This window comes from Monoraphidium neglectum (genome assembly GCF_000611645.1).
Source record: "Monoraphidium neglectum strain SAG 48.87 unplaced genomic scaffold scaffold01066, whole genome shotgun sequence".
NCBI classification, from domain to species: Eukaryota; Viridiplantae; Chlorophyta; class Chlorophyceae; order Sphaeropleales; family Selenastraceae; genus Monoraphidium; species Monoraphidium neglectum.
Window position 1 is genome coordinate 1 of NW_014012562.1, and position 16,807 is coordinate 16,807.

Here is a 16,807-nt window from a genome sequence, read left to right on the forward strand (position 1 = left end):
GCGCACCTTAATCCAGGTGCCGGCGATTGCGGGCAGCACCACGCGCACCGCCGGCGAGGGCGCGGCCGCCGCGGCGGCGTCCACGCGCACGGCGCTTTGGGCTGCGAGGGCCTGTCGAGGGCAGATGGGTTTCGAGGGAGGGTGGGGGCAGAGGTGTGTATGAGCAGGGGCTAGGGGGACTCGGGCAATGGGCGGCGCCGCGACGCGCCGTCTGATGTGGGGCCGCAGCCTGCGGACTTTTGCACTCTCTGCCTTCGGGTGCTCTCACTACACCGTATAGATAACCCGATGTGCCGTATCAGAACCCTCCAGGGGCCGCCCGCCGCCGCGCCGCCGCCCGCAAGCTGTGCGGGACGCGGGCGCGCGGGCCCCCTCCCGGCGCGCGGCGGCGGGGGCATCCCTGCATGTCGAAGGATTCGCAAGCTCTGGGTGCTGCTGAAAGAAGTTGACACCGCGCGAACATCTTTTGACACCCGGCGGCCGCGCCGCACTGATGACAGCCCATGCATGAGCGCGCCAGGGGCGCACGACTGTACCGCCTTCCATCCCATCGGGCCACCCTCACCTTCAGCTGCAGCAGGCTGAGCGCCCAGGCCGCCGCCACAACCACCGCCAGGTCAGCGCAGCCGCGCACGAAGAGCAGTGCGACGACGGCGGCGATGACGGCGGTCGACGCCGCCGCGAGCGCCGCGGCGCGCGGCGCCGCGCACAGGGCCGAGCCCGCGCTGGCAGACGAGGGGGCGCGGCGCTTGCCGCCGTCGCACTCGCTGGCAGGGGCGGCGGCAGCGGCGGTGAGGTGCACCGCGGGGGCCGGCTGGGCTGCGGCGCGGGCCGCGAGCCATTGGGAGGGCTTCGCCTGTGGCGCTGAGGAGCGGTCGCTGCGTCGCCTGCGGCGGAGGAGCGCCGCCGCCACAACAGCGACCGCCACCGCCACCCTCAGCGGAGAACGCTTGCTGCTGGAATCAGCCACCATTGCTGCACCGCACAGCGTAGCTAAGCTTGCGATGGGCTAGCTGCGTCGGACAACGCCCGCCACGAGCGAAGCGCGTCCCCGGAAGCAAAATCACACCACTAATGTATATATCTGAAGCAGCTTCATATACCGGTAAATTCTGCTGCACAAAGCACCCTGGTGCAGAATGGAAGATCAAATCTCCCAAAGGACGAGCGCCAAAGGGGGAAGGGGGATGTACCGTATTGTTCTGGAGCTGAACACTTCCCGAGTCAAAATTCTTCCTTGCGCCTACCCCACGATGGGCGCCAGCCCAGGCGGGGTAGCATGGCGCACCTGCGGTACGGGTGGGCAGTAGGCCGAGCTGCGGCCAAGCGATGCTGATTTGGCCTCCAAGAGGCTGCAGCAGCCAACGCCAGCATGAGACGATATGTTACATATCCACATAAACATGCGCTCTTAACAAGCGGTGCAGTTGAAGACTGCACGCGGCCGCGGGCGGTCAGCTCATTGCCCTGCAGCCCGCAATCATCGCGCCGCCTCGGGCGGAGGTGCTGGCAACAGCAACCATCGAGGCTGTGGCGTCATGTCCCGGCCGCTGCGCCCTCCACATTTGCGCCACGCGGCTCCTAGGTGTGCGCGCCACACGCGCGCGGGCAGCAAGGGAGGTGCTCGATTCGGGTTGAGGGCGGGGGGCGCAGGCGCAGGGTGTGAGAATCGAACGCAGTCGCCGGAGAGCGGAGTAAAACGGCAACAGGGGGCTGAAATCGCGCCGGTGCGGTTTTTTATTCGGAGTGCGTCTTGAAAGCCAAGCGAAAGGGGCACATGCGGCAAGCACGCCCAACGCACAACGGCACCAATGAACATGGGCTGCGCCACAAAGGGCAATCAACCGCAACACAGGGCGGCGCAGGCGGCCTGCCGGCTGTGTGAGCGATTGTCGTTGGGCGCCTGCCAGAACCATGTGGATGCAGTACATACCATGCCAGCACATGCGCGGTCCAACCCATCCCTCGCACGCCCGGGCCCGCGGCGCGGGCACGGGGGGCGCGAGCGCACGGATGGCGCCACCAAAACGGGCCCTGCATGCATGCCCCTCCTCCGCCTGCCTCGCGTGCAGTGGCGGGCTGGATTGGGGACGAGTCAGAGTGCTGGACGCGGGTGCTAGTGCAACCAGTGTGCGCGGTCGCCCCTTGATGAGCCATGCGGCAGAGCAGGCCTCGCGTCACGAGCCTGGCCAGCAGGCGAGGTTGCAAGGCCAACCGCATCAGGCATTCACAACTTTATACTTGCGTGTATTTATTCTAGTTCGCGTTGATTGCGACGCGGTGCACCCGTATGTACAGAATCTTCTGTTGCACACGCTTTTAGCGGGGGTGCCGGCAGCGGTCGCGGGCGTGGACTCGAATCGAGGCCAGAGCGACGCGCAAGGGTGCATGAAACGGCAAGCCAGCTCGCCGGGTCGGGCGGCGCGGCTGGCGTATTTATGGCTGTGCAGCGCAGGGCGGAGCGTTCGTCACGGTGTGTTGCTTTTGGTTCAAGCTGCGGTGCGTGCGCCTTGCGACGGCAGATGCAAACCAGTCGTCCAGAAAAGGGCGTGCACGTGCCCGCGTTCGTTGTGCGCGGCGCGGCGCAGTGCGGCGCTGCGCGGCGTATGTAGCGCAGCGAGGGTCCAACACGCGGAGCGGGGCCGCGCGGGCGGCCCAATCGAAGGGGCCGAGCGCATCCCTGCTCAGCGCAGGAGCGCTCGCTGCATGCCTTGGAGCCGGCTGCTGGTCAAAGTTCCGCCGGACCCCCCTTAAACGAACCTCACCAAAACCAGGGAGGTTAAGGCCTGCCGCACAGGCCTCAAACCCCTTGGCGGATGGGCTCACGGGCCGCCAGGCGCGGGCGCCGCGGGCAGCTGGTTGTTGACCGGCAGGCAGCCCCTGCCCCTCGCGGCCCGCGCCGTCTTGAACAGCGTGATCACTGCGGTCGCCTTCGCCGGCGGCGGGTTCGCTGGCGCGCCCACGGCGGGCGGCGGCAGGCCGAGGAGCGGGCCGTTTGCGTCCCAATTGATCAGCGTGAGTGTCAGCTGCTGGCTGTTGGCCGTGTACTTCTTGAGCACGTCCACGTAGGGCGGCTGCACCGTCGACGACTTCGTCGTCTCCCCGTTGACGATCGGAACGCCGATGCCCGAGGCAACGACGTTGCCCGTCTGGCACACGCGCTTCCTGCGCTTCGTGTCCTTGAACTGCGGCGTGCAGAGCTCCGCAGATACCGCGGTCGGCAGGCCGGCCGCCGTGGGGACCTTGCACGAGACGCCGCCCGCGGGCGGCGCGCGCGTCGCGATGCGGCCGATGGGGATGTCAAAATTCGTGAAGGCGCGGTTGGACTCGCCATAGAAGCAGGGCAGGGGGCTAACCAGGACGGGTGCGACGTTGCCATAGTTGGTGGTGTCCGATACAGTCAGCAGCTTGTCGCATTTGACCGACTCGAGGCCGTTGGGGTATGCGATCTGGAGGGTTCCGATGCGGTAGCTGCCGATCGGGAACACCACCCGAGTGATGGGTAAGAGGGTGTACGAGGCATTGAATGAGATGAAGGCGTTGAGGGCGGCCGAGCCGACAGAGTTTGCGGTCCTGCAGGGGGAGGGGCAGACAAGAAGCTTGGGGCCGGGCCAGCTGTGTAAGCGGTCAAACAATGGTCAAACATTGGTGAATGGCAAGGTCTGTGCTGCATCTGCTGGCTTCATGCTGGCAATCATGTGAGAGGTCCGAGGTTCAAGCAATGTTGAGGGCTGGCACGGTCGCCGTTGTACTTGGTCTCGTTTCAGCCCCAGATACAATTCTGTCGCTTGCAGCAGCCCAATGTGGCGGCACGGCTGCGAGCATGCCGCAAGCCGCCAGCAATACAAACGGCAGCGGGCGGTGGCACTGCTGCGGCAGACAGGGCAGCCCTGCCGGCCGGCCCGCCAAAAGCAGTGGGCGTGCGCGTGCGCGTGCGCGTGCTTGCGCGAGCGCCCCTTGCTCGTGCGCAGCCAGCACGCCGGCCGCCGCTGCCATGCGTGGAGACGGACAGGCGGATGGCGCGCCGCACCCACCATATGGCGTTGGTGGTGACCATTGTGGTGGGCTTCAAGTTGTTCGGGAAGTTGGGGTCGGCAGGGACCGGCGGGACGAGCGCGGCCGGCAGCGGCGGGCCGCCCATCTGGTACTGGCAATCTTGGTCGAGGGCGGTGGCCGCGATGGGGACGACCAGGTCTCGGCAGATCTGCGGGCGGCGGAAGTTTGGCGGGCACCGGCGGGGGGCATTGAGGCATGGAGGAGGTCTGGCGGCGACGGGCGCGGGCCCGAATGCGCATTGAGCGTGAGGCCGCGGTGCACGGCTGATGGTGGGTCAGGAGCGGGCCCGGCACGACAACAATCTGGCAGATGACGAGCTTGTCGGTAGTTTTGGACTGATGGAGTTCGTTTGCATGGGTGCGGCAGGCTGCATTTAGGCATATGCCATGCTTCTCTTCGGCCTCCGTGTGCTTTTTTAAGCACTGCTCAGTGCTTGCGAAAGCGGAAGCGTGAGCGGGCGGCAGACGCGCCCGCAGCACATATGCAGCAGCCTGCAATGCATTTGTGCGCAGGCCACGGCCTGCCGTCATCCACGCAGAGTGCGGAGGCCCCACAAGCGCAGATATCCGCGTACGTATCCGGCGCACCGGGGTGCAGGCTGGGACGACGACGGTGCTTGGGGGGCAGCGCTGAGTGACGCCCTCAAGGATCCTGTAAGTGTAAGTGTGGCCTGGTCACGCAGTCGGGGAATATGGTGGGGGTGGGGGAGTACGCGAGCGTCGTCCGAGATCCGCTGTTGAAAAGTGCAGAAAACGGCTTTCTGAGAGTCAGGCTTCATCCCACCAAGCGTCGGTCCCCAGCGCGCACGCATGCTGCAGTGCGCGCCGGGCGCTGCCTCATACGAGGGGGCGTGCATCCATACTCGACACTGCTGCCTCGCGCTGCCTGCACTGCCGCCTGGCAGGCAGGGAGGGCAGCACAGGTCAAAGGGCAAGGCGCGGCGTGCATCTCTGGCAAACGCGCCGCGTCGCCCTCGCGCCCCCAGTAGCGCCCACCTCGCAGCAGCGTGAAGAACGTGTCTGCCCCTACAGTGGTGATGACAGGCGGCGGGGCGATGGGGGTCGGCGGGACATTGGCCACAAACTCGACTGTGATGCCGGCCACGGTTGTGGGAGGGGTGACAAGGAAGAAGGCGGCCTGAGGGGAGATTTTGGGCGGGTGGAGGTGGGAGGCGAGACAGGGCAACTGTTGACTGCTGTATGTAGGGCATCCAAACGCAGCCCTGGGTCAGGAAAGGCAGGACCTGCGTCAAGCTACGATCAAAGCAAGCGCCTGAATTTGGGGTTCTGCGCGATGTCCATGTTTCGCTCGTTGTCGTGCGGATTCTAGCAGGCAGGGTCTGGCAGCGTAATGCACGCCACGACACGCCATGGCAACAAACACTGACTATTACGCACGGGTTTGGGACCTGCGGTCCCTTTCAATTTGGTTGTTCCCCACCTTGTTGACGGTGTAGGTGTCACAGCTGCCAGTCGGCAGCAGCAGAGGCGCGATTCCGGAGCAAACAACGTCGGCGTTTGCTGGGACGGGCGAGATGACGGCCACAAGCAGCAGTGCAGCTGCCGCGCCAAGGGCGGCAGCAGGGCGAGCCGCGGGCACCATTGCGTCGTCGATAGCCCTGCACCGCAAGTGTTTTTGTTCATTCACGCTTCCATGGGCGTACTTGCGAGGTTGGGGCCGAGCGGGCAGCGAAAGGCGAAATCCACATCGGGCTGTGTGACCCGCCGGACCACAGCTGGCTATGCTAAGGTTACCAAAGCTAGGTCCGGCAGGCTATCCGACGAACGCACACAAACACAGTCAGACACCGTGACCAGCAGCCACATGCCGCTTGCGTGCGTGGCCTCCCCTCGGAAGTGTTTTTGCTCTGTGCACTGCCTGGCCGCGGTTTTTGATGAAACCAGGAAACCTATCAGGTGCTTCTCACCGGCAGAGAGGGAGCTGTAACGGAGTAGATCAGCGATGGACAGCAGGTCTGCAAACTGACGTGTTGGTTGGAGACTGGTAGGGACCACAAACGCGTGATTGAACATTGACGGCAATCAATCCTGGGCTCTCTTGAAAACGGCTGACTTGTTCTCACCCCCTCGAGAGAGCACGAGTCACCCCGTGGAGAGCTTCGTGGCCGCGGGGAGGTTCGTGCCCAAAAAGGGGTCGACCGCTGACCTGCAGAACAGGCCCATAAAAACAAAATTTTCACGTGCGCGCCACCGGGCTAGTGGACTGCAGCGCCCGTTCAGTGGCCACGGATGATGGACCAGACAACGGGCTAGGTCATATCTTTATACCAGCCGCAGCGCATCGTCCACGCTCATGTACTGATACCACAGAAGTATCTAAATTTAGAAACCTCTTGTTGAGATAGGGAGTGTGCAACTCATGGCCGTACAAGGCTGGGAGGTTGACTGCCCAACACAAAAAATCGTTTGCAGTGTACAGGTCTGGCGCGATCCCAAAGCCCTTCGCCTCGCACGCCACGCTGGAGCCGTACGAACAGCGATTGGTCTTGTCATGAAGGCTTTGGCGGCCACGACGCCTTGAAGGGAAGGCTGGTGCGCCCTGATATGTGCACGCGTGCGACAACAGGCCGTGGCACTTGGACAGCGTCCAGGTTCCCGCCGGGCAGCGACGGTAGCGGAGTGGCACAGGCTACCGCTGGCGTTTGCATGTAAGAGTGCATTAGGCATGGTGTATTTGCATGGATCGCGCACATATTCAGGCACGAAATGAGCAGGGTGCTGGTCATCCAGCGTCCCGCACTATCCATTGATCCGCACGGGTGCCGACACGTGCCGGCTACCATAATTCCTGCAGTGTGTCAGCGATGGGGCCCGCATGCTTTGCAGCACGTGAGGTACTGGCATGCTCCTCTGAGCAGAGGTTTGTCATTGTGGGGCGCGGGACATTCTGCGCGCCTGCTGCTACTCAATGCTGCAGTGACATTCGGTCGACGCAATGGTCCCGGGTGGCGAAACAACCGCGCACCCACAGACAAGCTACTCTGTAGGCGTTTGAGATGTGATATTCTTTCATTCATGATTGCGAAGTTGCATGGGCTTGGTCAATCGCTGGCTTGCTGCGACTCAGCGACGCGCTTCCCATTTCGGAAGGCTGCGGAATGCCGGCTAGCAGCTGCGAGGTCGTGGGATATAGATTATTACCAGGGTATGAATATTGTGGCATACACGGTGGAGTGTGACGGCAGTGCACTGCAGCACTGGTGACATGTAGCAGCACAGCACGCAGCTACATGTGACCCATGGGCGTTGGTACATTGGTTGGCTGGGTCTACAGCTGCGTCAACGTTTCGCGAACCTCATCCGATAAAAGTGCGCGGCTAGTGCCTGGTGCCTGTTGATCAGGCTTGCGCTGTTGCGCATGCTATGCCTGCCAATGCTATGCCTTGAAGACGGCAGGCGCGACGTGAGCAGCAGCGAGATGACTTGCAGGCCAGGAGGACGCAAATGAGATAAGCGATCCTAACCAGATCCAAGCAGTAGCAGTAGCAGCAGCAGCAGCAGCAGCAGCAGCAGCAGCAGCAGCAGCAGCAGCAGCAGCAGCAGCAGCAGCATACACGCAAGCGTGCATTTGTTGAGTCTGCACCCCTGCAGTATGGCAACAGACCAAATGGATTGGCGCATTGCTGCCTAATTTCCCACAGTGCTTGCTGTATCCATGCATGTGTTGCCGGTGTCATGCACACTGTTGCATGGTCACTGCTTCATGAGTCAACGGACCATGTCTTGATCGCACATGCCAGCTATAAATGATGCATCCCGGGAGCCTGGAGGCACCTTTAACACACCTTGCATGCTTATGAGGCCCACAACAAGGCTTGTGGGCTAACCAAATCATAGGAAGGTCAAACATTGTTGATTCTGGTCAGCGCAGAGTTAGATGACACACGCGACGTATCCATGATTGATTTGAGGGATTTTAAAACCATGAACGTCTCAGTTACCACTCGTTTGGGTGTCAGAGACAGGGAAAGTTGCCGAGGTCCGAGCATGACCCTTCGCGATTATGGAAGTTACTCGTGAAGCGGAGGTCTTTAGTGCAAATTCGAGGAGGCTCGATCGAGGCACTTAGAACGGACAACGTCGGGCGACGACGACGCACGAGATGCGCCGACACCTACAAAAACAGCCATCGAGCAGCTTGCGCTTGCAGCGCCACCAACCTGGGCTGTAAAGCTTGGTCTGCCTTCGTGATGGATGCAGTTATTGCGCCGCCATGTGCTGAGGAGGGCGGTGGAGGCGCTTGCAATGGCTGTGTTGGGCGGGTGGTGAGCGTGGCGCAAGCGGCTGCGCGTGCAGCAGTACCCATGTCAGCAGCAGCAGCAGCGTCGTCAACACCAGGGGGCACAGCAGGGGCAGCGGCGGCAACGCGGGTGGATCCTGCGGGTTTGATCTCTCAGCAAGCTGCCTCGAATCAGCCAGGCGTGCCGCCGTCGCACCAGCAGCCGCAGCGGCCATGGCAGCAGCAGCAGCAGCAGCAGCAGCAGCAGCAGCAGCAGCAGCAGCAGCAGCAGCAGCAGCAGCAGCAGCAGCAAACAGAAGGGGGCTACACACGCGACCACGGTGCGCGCCAGAAGAGGGCGCGGAGGCCATACGTGCAGCTGCCCTGGAGGTAGGACGGGGACCAACGGCTCGTCTGGCCGCGGCCATAATCAACGAAGTGCACTAGGCACTCCTCCGTGCTGTGCGCGAATGCGAGCCGCCCCAGCCCTCTGCCCCCAGAGGGGAGGGGGCCGCAGATGTCGCAGGCCGCCCCGCAACGTGCCAGCTGCCTGGAGCCAAGCAGCAGCACGCGCTGTATGTCTAAATTTTGTTTGATTCACAGGCAGCACTGCAGCAGGTAAGTCAAGAGGTGCCGTGTTATCTTCTGATCAACCTGCGCACCACGTCGCGCCCTACCGCTCGCGCACCCGCCTTTGGCGGCCGCCTCCCCGGTGTCTGCCCGCATGCAGCTACCCGGGTCTGGATGCCTCGTCATCGCTCCGCGCGCTGACGACGGTCGGCGCCACCCACCAATTCGCCGTCCAAGGGTGAGGCCACTTCCTTGGACCCAACGACCGGCAGCAGTCCGGCAGCAGTCTGGCAGCAATCCGGCAGCAGTCCAGCGGACACAGGAGCGCCCGCCGCGGCGGCGCATTGGGAGACACCAGATACAGCAACAAGCCCGCATGCGCGCACCTGCATGCCTTCCTGCCTGCCTGCCTGCCTGCCTGCCTGCCTGCCTGCATGCAGCTCTACTTGCTTGAAAGGATGTTTGAAGCCAGACAAAACTAAACGAGGGCAAATGAAACTGTCAAACCTCGACCGCACCCCGCGCCCCGCCCCCCTCTCCCATTTGCAGCTACGCGCTCGCGCGCTCCCTCGGCAGCGGCGCTCGCCTCTGCTCCGACGCCTTTGGCGCGGGGGGCCGCGCGTTCCGCCTGGAGGTCTACCCCGCGGGCCTGGCCGCGGACTGCTGCACGCACATCGGGGTGCTGCTGACGTCACCGACGGCTGGGGCGGGGGCGGGGGCAGGGAAGCCGGCGGCGGGGCAGCAGGTGCTGTATGAAATCGCGATCCTTGACCAGGTGGGGGCCGGATGAGAATGCCGTCTCGATCAGAAAATAATAAATAGACGAATCTTGTGCAGAAGTATCATTGTAGGCTTGCTGGGCTGTTGACCTCGCCGCGCTGTGTCGTGCCGTGCCATGCGTGCTGCCGTGCCAGGAGACACGGCTCGTGCTGCTTGCCGCTCTAGGCTCGTCTGCGGCGCGTGTCACTGCCCCAAGCCGCGCCCGGCACTGAGGCAAGCAGGCACCTTGAACGCCCAAGCACCCACTTACCCAACCCGCACGCGGACGCGCAGAGCGGCGCCGGCCGCCACCTCGCGCGCGCGTCGCGCCCCGGCGCGCCGCCGCTGTTTGCGCCGCTGGCGGGCGTGGTGGCCGCGTACCCGCGCTTTGTGCGCGCGGCGGCGCTGGAGCGGCGCGCGGCGCGGTACCTGGCCGGTGACAGGATCGTATTCAGGTGAGGTTGGCTGTGTGTAGCAGTTATCACCAGATATGGTATGATAGTCGAGATATTACGGGTATCATCGGCTAGTACCTGCTGCTAGTACCAGCCTGGTAATATCTGCAATATCACCATATGGGTTCAGACTGCTGTAGTACCAGATGCTTGCACCTGAATGTGATTGCATGATTTAGTGGCCCACTCCACCCGGGGTAGTGCAATGCTGCACGCGTGGGTCTCAATCCGTGCACAAGTGCACTGACAGAGAGCGAGCCGCAGTCAAAGTGCGCGACCAGGCTGCGGGCTGCTTTGGCTGGCACCTGCAGCTGCGCTGCTGTGCGCACGCCCGACACATCCCTGCCTCGCGGTTTTTGCTACACTCAGAGTGACAGTTGAGATCATCAGGAGCTGGAGCGGCGCGCCGGGCCAGATGCTGCAGCCGGGCGAGTTCCTGCCCCCAAGCCCCATCCACGGCGCCGGCGCTGCCGGCCTGGGGCCGGCCCCGCCGCAGCTGGGCGCGCGTGACGTGGCGTCGCGTGGGCGCGTGGCTCGATGCGCAGCGGCGTGGCAGCCACAGTGCGATTTTAGTGGCTGCAGCGGCGAGGCGTGCGCGTCGGCGTGGGCGGCGGCGGCGGGGCCGCCATCTGGGCAGCAGCAGCAGCAGCAGCAGCAGCAGCAGCAGCAGCAGCAGCAGCAGCAGCAGCAGCAGCAGCAGCAGCAGCAGCAGCAGCAGCAGCAGCAGCAGCAGCAGCAGCAGCAGCAGCAGCAATGGTCGGGCGCGAACGAGGGCCGATGTCCCTGCGCCGCTTGTTCGTGGCCGGGGCGGTGGGTGGCGGAGCCTGCAGCCCACGAGCCCGCACCGGCTAAATTGCAAGGTCACTGCAGCGCAGGCATGCACGGATGCCCGCCGGTGTGCCACTGCTGCCAGCCTGCGCGCCGCTGCCAGGCCGCGCCCGAGGCATGCAGCTGCTGCGGGGAGGGTGCCGACCCTCAGCTCAGCGGGCCGCACCATCCAGTGCCCCAGAGCGCCTGCGGGCCATGGCACGCCCAGCCTCCGCCGGCCCCGCGCGCGCCGCGCGAGCGGCGCTGCGGGTGCCCGGACTGCAGTCCAGAGGCGCAGCCGGCGATGGCCTTTGCGAGCGGCCCGGCCTCTGCGCCGCTCGCGCCCGGCCACCCTTGGCACGTCTGGATGGGCTGAAGCGGCTGGGTGCCCGTAGGCGGGCCTTTCCGCTGGTTTCCGGGACGCTCGGGCGGAGTCGCTGAGTTGGCTGGGGGGCGCGTGTGGCCTCACAGCCTCGGAGCCCTCCCATGCTGCCCGCTGCACTGGCAGCAGCGCGCGCTCTCAAAACCCTAACATTTTCTATGGGTGCCCAGGAACGCCGCCGCCGCTTGCCAGGCTCGGCTGTATTTGTATGCCACAAACATGTGTAACCCGATTACAGGCTCAAGACTAGGACGAGTTTTCCCTGCCAGACAGAAAGAGCGGGCGCCGCGACGAGGCCCCACCCACAGCCCCCGCAGGCCGCCGCTCGGCCGACCGGCAGCCGCGGCGCGCGCCGCGTGATTTTGCGCAGGCCGCCGCCGCCGTCGCCGGCCGTGTGCCGAAGCGCAGCCCCAAGCGGACGGCATCCGCCGGGCGCGCGGGTACGGGGGTGCATGAGGTCATGCCGCGGCCCGGATCAGATCAGATCAGCAGTTCTTGCCGACGATCTTGGCGGGGGCAATCTCCAGGATGTTGCCGCGCTGTGTTGAACGACGATGTTTGAAAGGGCGGGGGATGCGTGGGACGGTCAGGCGTTTGCAGATTGCCACTGAGCTGGCGCGAGAGTGCGGGGCGGTGGGTGGCCTCCAGGAACGTCCATGTGCGCGGCAAACAGGGCTGGAGGAAGTAACAACCCGCCCCAGAGGAACCGCTGCACCAGCAGTGGCCGTCAACCCCAGCACGTGACACACACACACAGACACATGCGTACACGCGCGCCACACACGCACACACACACGCAACCACACAAAGCTGCGGCAGGCGGGCGCCAACCACACGTGCCGCCGCGCACCTTGCCGGGCACGCTGCCCTTGACGACCAGGGCGCCGCGCTCAGTGTCCACCAGCAGGACCTGCGCGTTGGTGTAACAAGTGAGCAACAAATGTGTTGTTGTGAAAAGCGCGTGATCATACGACAAAGCAACAACGATTTCGGCGTTATGAAAAAGTTCACGAAAGGTGGGCCGACAGCATTGCGGCGTCGAGCACGTGAGGAGCCGCGTTGCGGCGTGCCCTGACCCACCGCCGCGGACTGTTGCCCCCCGACGCCCCCTGGGGCCGCGCCCCTCCCTCGCCCCGCGCCGCCCGGCCATCTCCGTCATTCAATAAACCCCGCCCGCAAACAAGATGAGTAGCCCCCGCCTCACCTCGAGGGCCCGGACCTTCCGCCGCACGTTGCCCATGTGGCCGGCGCTCTTGAGGCCGGGGAAGGTGCGGCCGGGGGTGGAGCCGGGGCCGGTGGAGCCGTGCTCGCGGTGGGACTTGGAGCCGTGGGTCATCAGGCCGCGGCGGTGGCCCCACCTCTTGATGGTGCCTGCGCGCGCGCGCGTGTGTGTGTGTTTGTGTGTGTTATGTGTGTGTATCAGAGGCAGCAAGAGGGAAAGACAGCAGCCAAGTGTCACGGAGAGAGAGGAAGAGACGGAAGGAGAGGGCGGGAGGGAGGCCCTCCAGTCTTCTTGTGCCCGCTGCCAACGCCTGACCCGGCATACCCCTGGCGCCGTGCACAGCCGCCGCGGCCCCTCGACGGCCAGCCGCCTGGGCGCATACCCGCCCACAGCCACCCGACGCCGTCCCATGTGCATCACCAGCGGCTGAACCGCGACGCGGCCCGCTGCCCTGCACTCCCCTCGCTCTCGCCTCCGCCACAGCCCCGGCACTCGCCAGCAGCTCCCCTCCCCGAATAAGTCCAAACCCCGAGCGCCCAAGTCACATCCGCCCGCCCAAGCCGCCACCGACGCCACTGTTGCCCCTGCCGCCACTCCCCCTGCCCTGCAAGCCATGCACCTGCGACGCCTGCGGTGATCTACCATGATCTGCCGTGATCTGGCGCGATCCGCTCACCCTGGAAGCCCTTGCCGATGGTTGTGCCGGCGATGTCAATGTGGTCGCTGACCTTGATGATGGCGTTGACGTCCAGCTCCTGCCCCGGGGTGTACTCAGCAACCTTGGACGCATCCTTGAGCTGCGGGGTGTGAATGTGTGTGTGTGTGTGTGTGTGTGTGTGTGTGTGTGTGTGTGTGTGTGTGAGAGGACTGGACTGCCAACCGCCCTGCGCCCACCCCTTTCAATCTCGTCCGCCTGCCGCGCGCCCGCCCCGCAGCCTGCGTTCTTCCTCTCTGCGCCAACACACACACACGCACGCACACACACTCATACACACGCACACACACACACACACACACGCACACACACACACACAACACACACACACACACACACACCAGCCCCCTCACCTTGAACTCCCGCAGGTGCTTCAGGGGCTTGCAGCCGGCCTTCGCCAGGTGGCCCAGCTCGGGCTTGCGCACCTTGCGCTCGGCAACCACCTTGTAGCCAACCTGCGCATGCATGCGCGTGGGTGCGTGGTGGTCGATGCCATGCGCCGCGGCCGTCGGGAGCGCGCGGCAGCGTGACGCGCCTAGGGCTTGCGTGCTCGCCGCCGCCGCCGCTGCCGCTCGGCGGCCGAGGGCTGCGTGGGGGCCAGCGGACGCCAGCCGCGCCGCTGCGTCCGTTTCGCCCTGCCACGGCCCCCAGCCCCCGTCCCGATGCGAGGCCGCCCGAGTGCGGCGGGCGGAGGCCGTTGTGTACAGACGCGCCGCTGCTGTCTGTTTCTCAATGTCGCGCCGGGTGCCGACCCCGGCAGCGACGGGTCCGCGGCGTGCGGCTGCTGCAGGCGCACCTGGACCGCGGCGTAGCCGTCAGTCTCGGGGGTCTTGACCGCCGTCACGTAGTTGCCGCTCTCCAGCGAGATCACCGTGGCCGGCACCGCCAGACCCGCCTCGGTGAAGTAGGTCATCATGCCGGCCTTGGTGCCGAAGATGCCCTGCGGGGTCGGCGGCGCGGGGGCGGGCAGCAGCGAAGTGTGCGGCGGCGGCGGCGGCGGGTAGCGCGTTCGTGGGGAAGTGCGTCCAGGAGCGATGCTGGCCCGCCAGGAGACGCAAGAATGCATTCCGTTTCCATTGCGCGATTGATTGAGAGCAATGGGTTTGCTCGCAGCCCGTGGTGCAATCTGAGCCCCATTCTTCGACGAGAGCGGCCGCACAGACGGCAACGCCTATATAAAGTATGCAAGAAACATCGCATAGAAACCATGAAACTAACTCAAGCGCCGCACTCCGGCCACGCACCACGCCCGCCTCTGCCTGCCGGGCCTGCACCACGACGGTGCGGCGGCTGCTGCTGCCCTGCACTGGCCGGAAGGAGCCAAGCTGCTGCTTCGCGGTGCGAGCGCCCGCTGGGGAGAAGGCGGTGAACGCCCTCATCGTTGCTGTGTCTGGCCTCGCTCCGTCACAGAGGCAGCACGAAATGCCAATGGCCCTTTACAAACACGTCGATCAGGATTTATCGGGATTGGTCATAATATTGCGCAGCCCGCGTACGCTCGGTCGCTCGCTGCATCGCCCCATTGTCTCCCAGTCGCTTGTAGTGGCCAGCAGTGGCAAGCACGTGCCACGAGACCATATGCCCAGGGCTTGCTTGGGAGCGCTCATCCCTCCCATTATGACAGTTATCCATCTCACTCGGCTTAGTTAGCTCACCGCAGAGCTCTGGCCATGTGTGTATGAGCTGGGTGGCTACTCACTGCCCCAAACCACCCCAATGTGGCTCGAGAAAACAGCCAAGCACCTGGAGACTGAGCACGCGCGCCAGCTACGGCCGTTATTGGTCCCAACACAACCTGGGCGCGACGCCCTTGAGCGCGCAGCCCAAGCAAATGACAGAAATGCAAACAGCGACACTCTCAAGGGGCCCACAGACCTCAGCTTCGTGGTGTGCGCTGGCCCTGTCCCTGGTTTGGTTGGAAAGGAAATGAATCACTTGGCCGCCGCTGTCACCTGCTGGGCGGCCCCGCGTGCAGTCAACAGATATCCGTTGTCCGCCGCGGCTCCAATCTGAGACGCGCCATTGACGAGCTACGCGCGCTGAGCGCGCCGCCAAGAGCCGCCCCCCGCTCGCGCCGGCTGTCCGGGCCGCCCCGTCGCGCTGCATCCTTTGTTTACGAATAATTTGGTTCGATGAAAACCTCTCCTATAGCAATGCTGGCAGCACCCCAGCTGAGCCAACAATCTGGTGCGGCCAATCCCGTGCTGGACTACTCACAGCCAGATGACCGCGGCCTCGGTTTGTTTACCATTGTGCTATTGCAATTGGAGAAAGCGCGAGAGCCCGCGGCGCCCGTCGGGGGCCGCAGCCGCGCGGCAGCCCGGCGTGTCGCCCCCCACCCCCGGCCGCCCGCCCTAGCGGGTGCTCTCCCGCGCCGTCCACCCCGCGCCCCACGAGCGCCCCCCGCCTGCGCCGGGCCGCGCCGCGCCCGGGCCCGCGCCCGGGCCCGGGCCTGCAGACACGTCAGGCACGCGAACGCGCACGGCGCTGGGGTCGTCCTCCGCTTCCAAGTCGCCCTCCTCCAGATCATCCTCCTCCAGATCACCCAACCTCGGACCGATCCGTGCGTCGGCCTCGGCCTCCGCCTCGGCCTCGGCCCGCATCGCCTCGAACGCCTCCTCGGCCTCGGCCCTCGCCGCCTCAACCTCCTCATCGCTCGGCATCTCCGCCCCCGCCGCGGCGGCGGCGCCCGGCGGGATGACGCAGCCAAGGGCGAGCGCCTCGGCCAGCAAGCGCCGCGCGTCGAGGCCCTCCGCGCCGGCCGAGGTTAGCAGGTCCCGGATCTGCTCGGCGTCCAGCACCGTGGGCGCCCCCTCGTCTTCCGACTCCTCGGCTTCCGCGTCCCGGCCCAGCTCCTCGTCCTCCCGCTGCTGCCGCTGCTGCTGCTCCTCCGCGGATGGGAACCGCGACGGCGACACCTCGCCGCCCTGGAAGCTGCCGGGCGGCTGCCCGTCGCCAGCCATCTCCACGCGCCGCGGCGTCGGGCGCGCGACGCGCGGGACGAGGTCGCCCTCGGCCGCCGCCGCGAACGGCGCCCGCATGGAGGCTGTCGTGCCGGGCAGGCGCGCCCCGAGGCCGGTCCCCGGCCCGCGCGCGCCGCGCGCGGCCCGCCCGCCGGCCGCCGGCTGCACGTGGCCGCCCGGCGGCTGCCCCTTGCCATCGCCCTGCTGCTGCTGCTGCGGCGGCGGCGGCGGCGGCGCAGCCGCGCCTGCCGGCCGCCCGACGCGCGTCACCACGGACGGCGGCGGCTGCTGCCGCTGCTGCTTTTGTTGCTGCCGCTGCTGCTGCTGCTGGCCCGCGGCGGCGTACTGCTGCCTGTACTTCTCGGGCAGCTTACTAAGGTCGACAAACTTCACGTTCTTGCCCTCCAACGCCCGCTGGAACCCGGGGCGCATCCTCAGGAGCGGCTCCTCCCCCGGCTGCGGCGGCGCCGGGCCGTACGCGCCCCGCGGCGCCGCCGGCGCTGCCGGCCGGCCGGGCGGCGCGGCCGAGTACCCGCCGCCCGCCTGGCGCCGCAGGTCGACCACCTTCCCGGCAGCTTCCCGATCAAGCTTCCTGCTGACGCCCTCCTGCGTCCGGCGGCGGCGGCTCTCGAGGGTCTC

The 16,807-nt window shown here is 65.7% G+C and overlaps 5 protein-coding genes across 5 annotated transcripts; 1 reads left to right on the forward strand and 4 right to left on the reverse strand.

Annotated features, from left to right (window-relative positions):
• Positions 1-565: 565 nt before the first annotated feature.
• Positions 566-973, reverse strand: MNEG_6519 (hypothetical protein; the record flags this gene model as incomplete). Its single annotated transcript, XM_014045003.1, has 1 exon — positions 566-973. A coding segment is annotated over one exon (408 nt), but the record flags the coding sequence as incomplete, so codon positions are not given.
• A 1,849-nt stretch (positions 974-2,822) lies between these two features.
• MNEG_6520 (hypothetical protein) lies at positions 2,823-5,658 on the reverse strand (the record flags this gene model as incomplete). The annotated part of the gene is made up of 5 exons (XM_014045004.1): positions 2,823-3,573; positions 4,035-4,204; positions 4,644-4,726; positions 5,052-5,193; positions 5,497-5,658. The coding sequence occupies 5 exons, from the start codon at positions 5,656-5,658 to the stop codon at positions 2,823-2,825; spliced, it is 1,308 nt and encodes a 435-aa protein (XP_013900458.1).
• A 2,663-nt stretch (positions 5,659-8,321) lies between these two features.
• On the forward strand, positions 8,322-11,262 carry MNEG_6521 (hypothetical protein; the record flags this gene model as incomplete). Its single annotated transcript, XM_014045005.1, has 6 exons — positions 8,322-8,341; positions 9,026-9,103; positions 9,415-9,640; positions 9,919-10,079; positions 10,449-10,889; positions 11,172-11,262. The coding sequence occupies 6 exons, from the start codon at positions 8,322-8,324 to the stop codon at positions 11,260-11,262; spliced, it is 1,017 nt and encodes a 338-aa protein (XP_013900459.1).
• A 491-nt stretch (positions 11,263-11,753) lies between these two features.
• MNEG_6522 (50S ribosomal protein L3 Flags:Precursor) lies at positions 11,754-14,584 on the reverse strand (the record flags this gene model as incomplete). Its single annotated transcript, XM_014045006.1, has 7 exons — positions 11,754-11,807; positions 12,119-12,178; positions 12,473-12,639; positions 13,167-13,287; positions 13,559-13,840; positions 14,002-14,145; positions 14,450-14,584. The coding sequence occupies 7 exons, from the start codon at positions 14,582-14,584 to the stop codon at positions 11,754-11,756; spliced, it is 963 nt and encodes a 320-aa protein (XP_013900460.1).
• Positions 14,585-15,559: 975 nt separating this feature from the next.
• On the reverse strand, positions 15,560-16,600 carry MNEG_6523 (hypothetical protein; the record flags this gene model as incomplete). Its single annotated transcript, XM_014045007.1, has 1 exon — positions 15,560-16,600. The coding sequence occupies one exon, from the start codon at positions 16,598-16,600 to the stop codon at positions 15,560-15,562; it is 1,041 nt and encodes a 346-aa protein (XP_013900461.1).
• Positions 16,601-16,807: the final 207 nt, after the last annotated feature.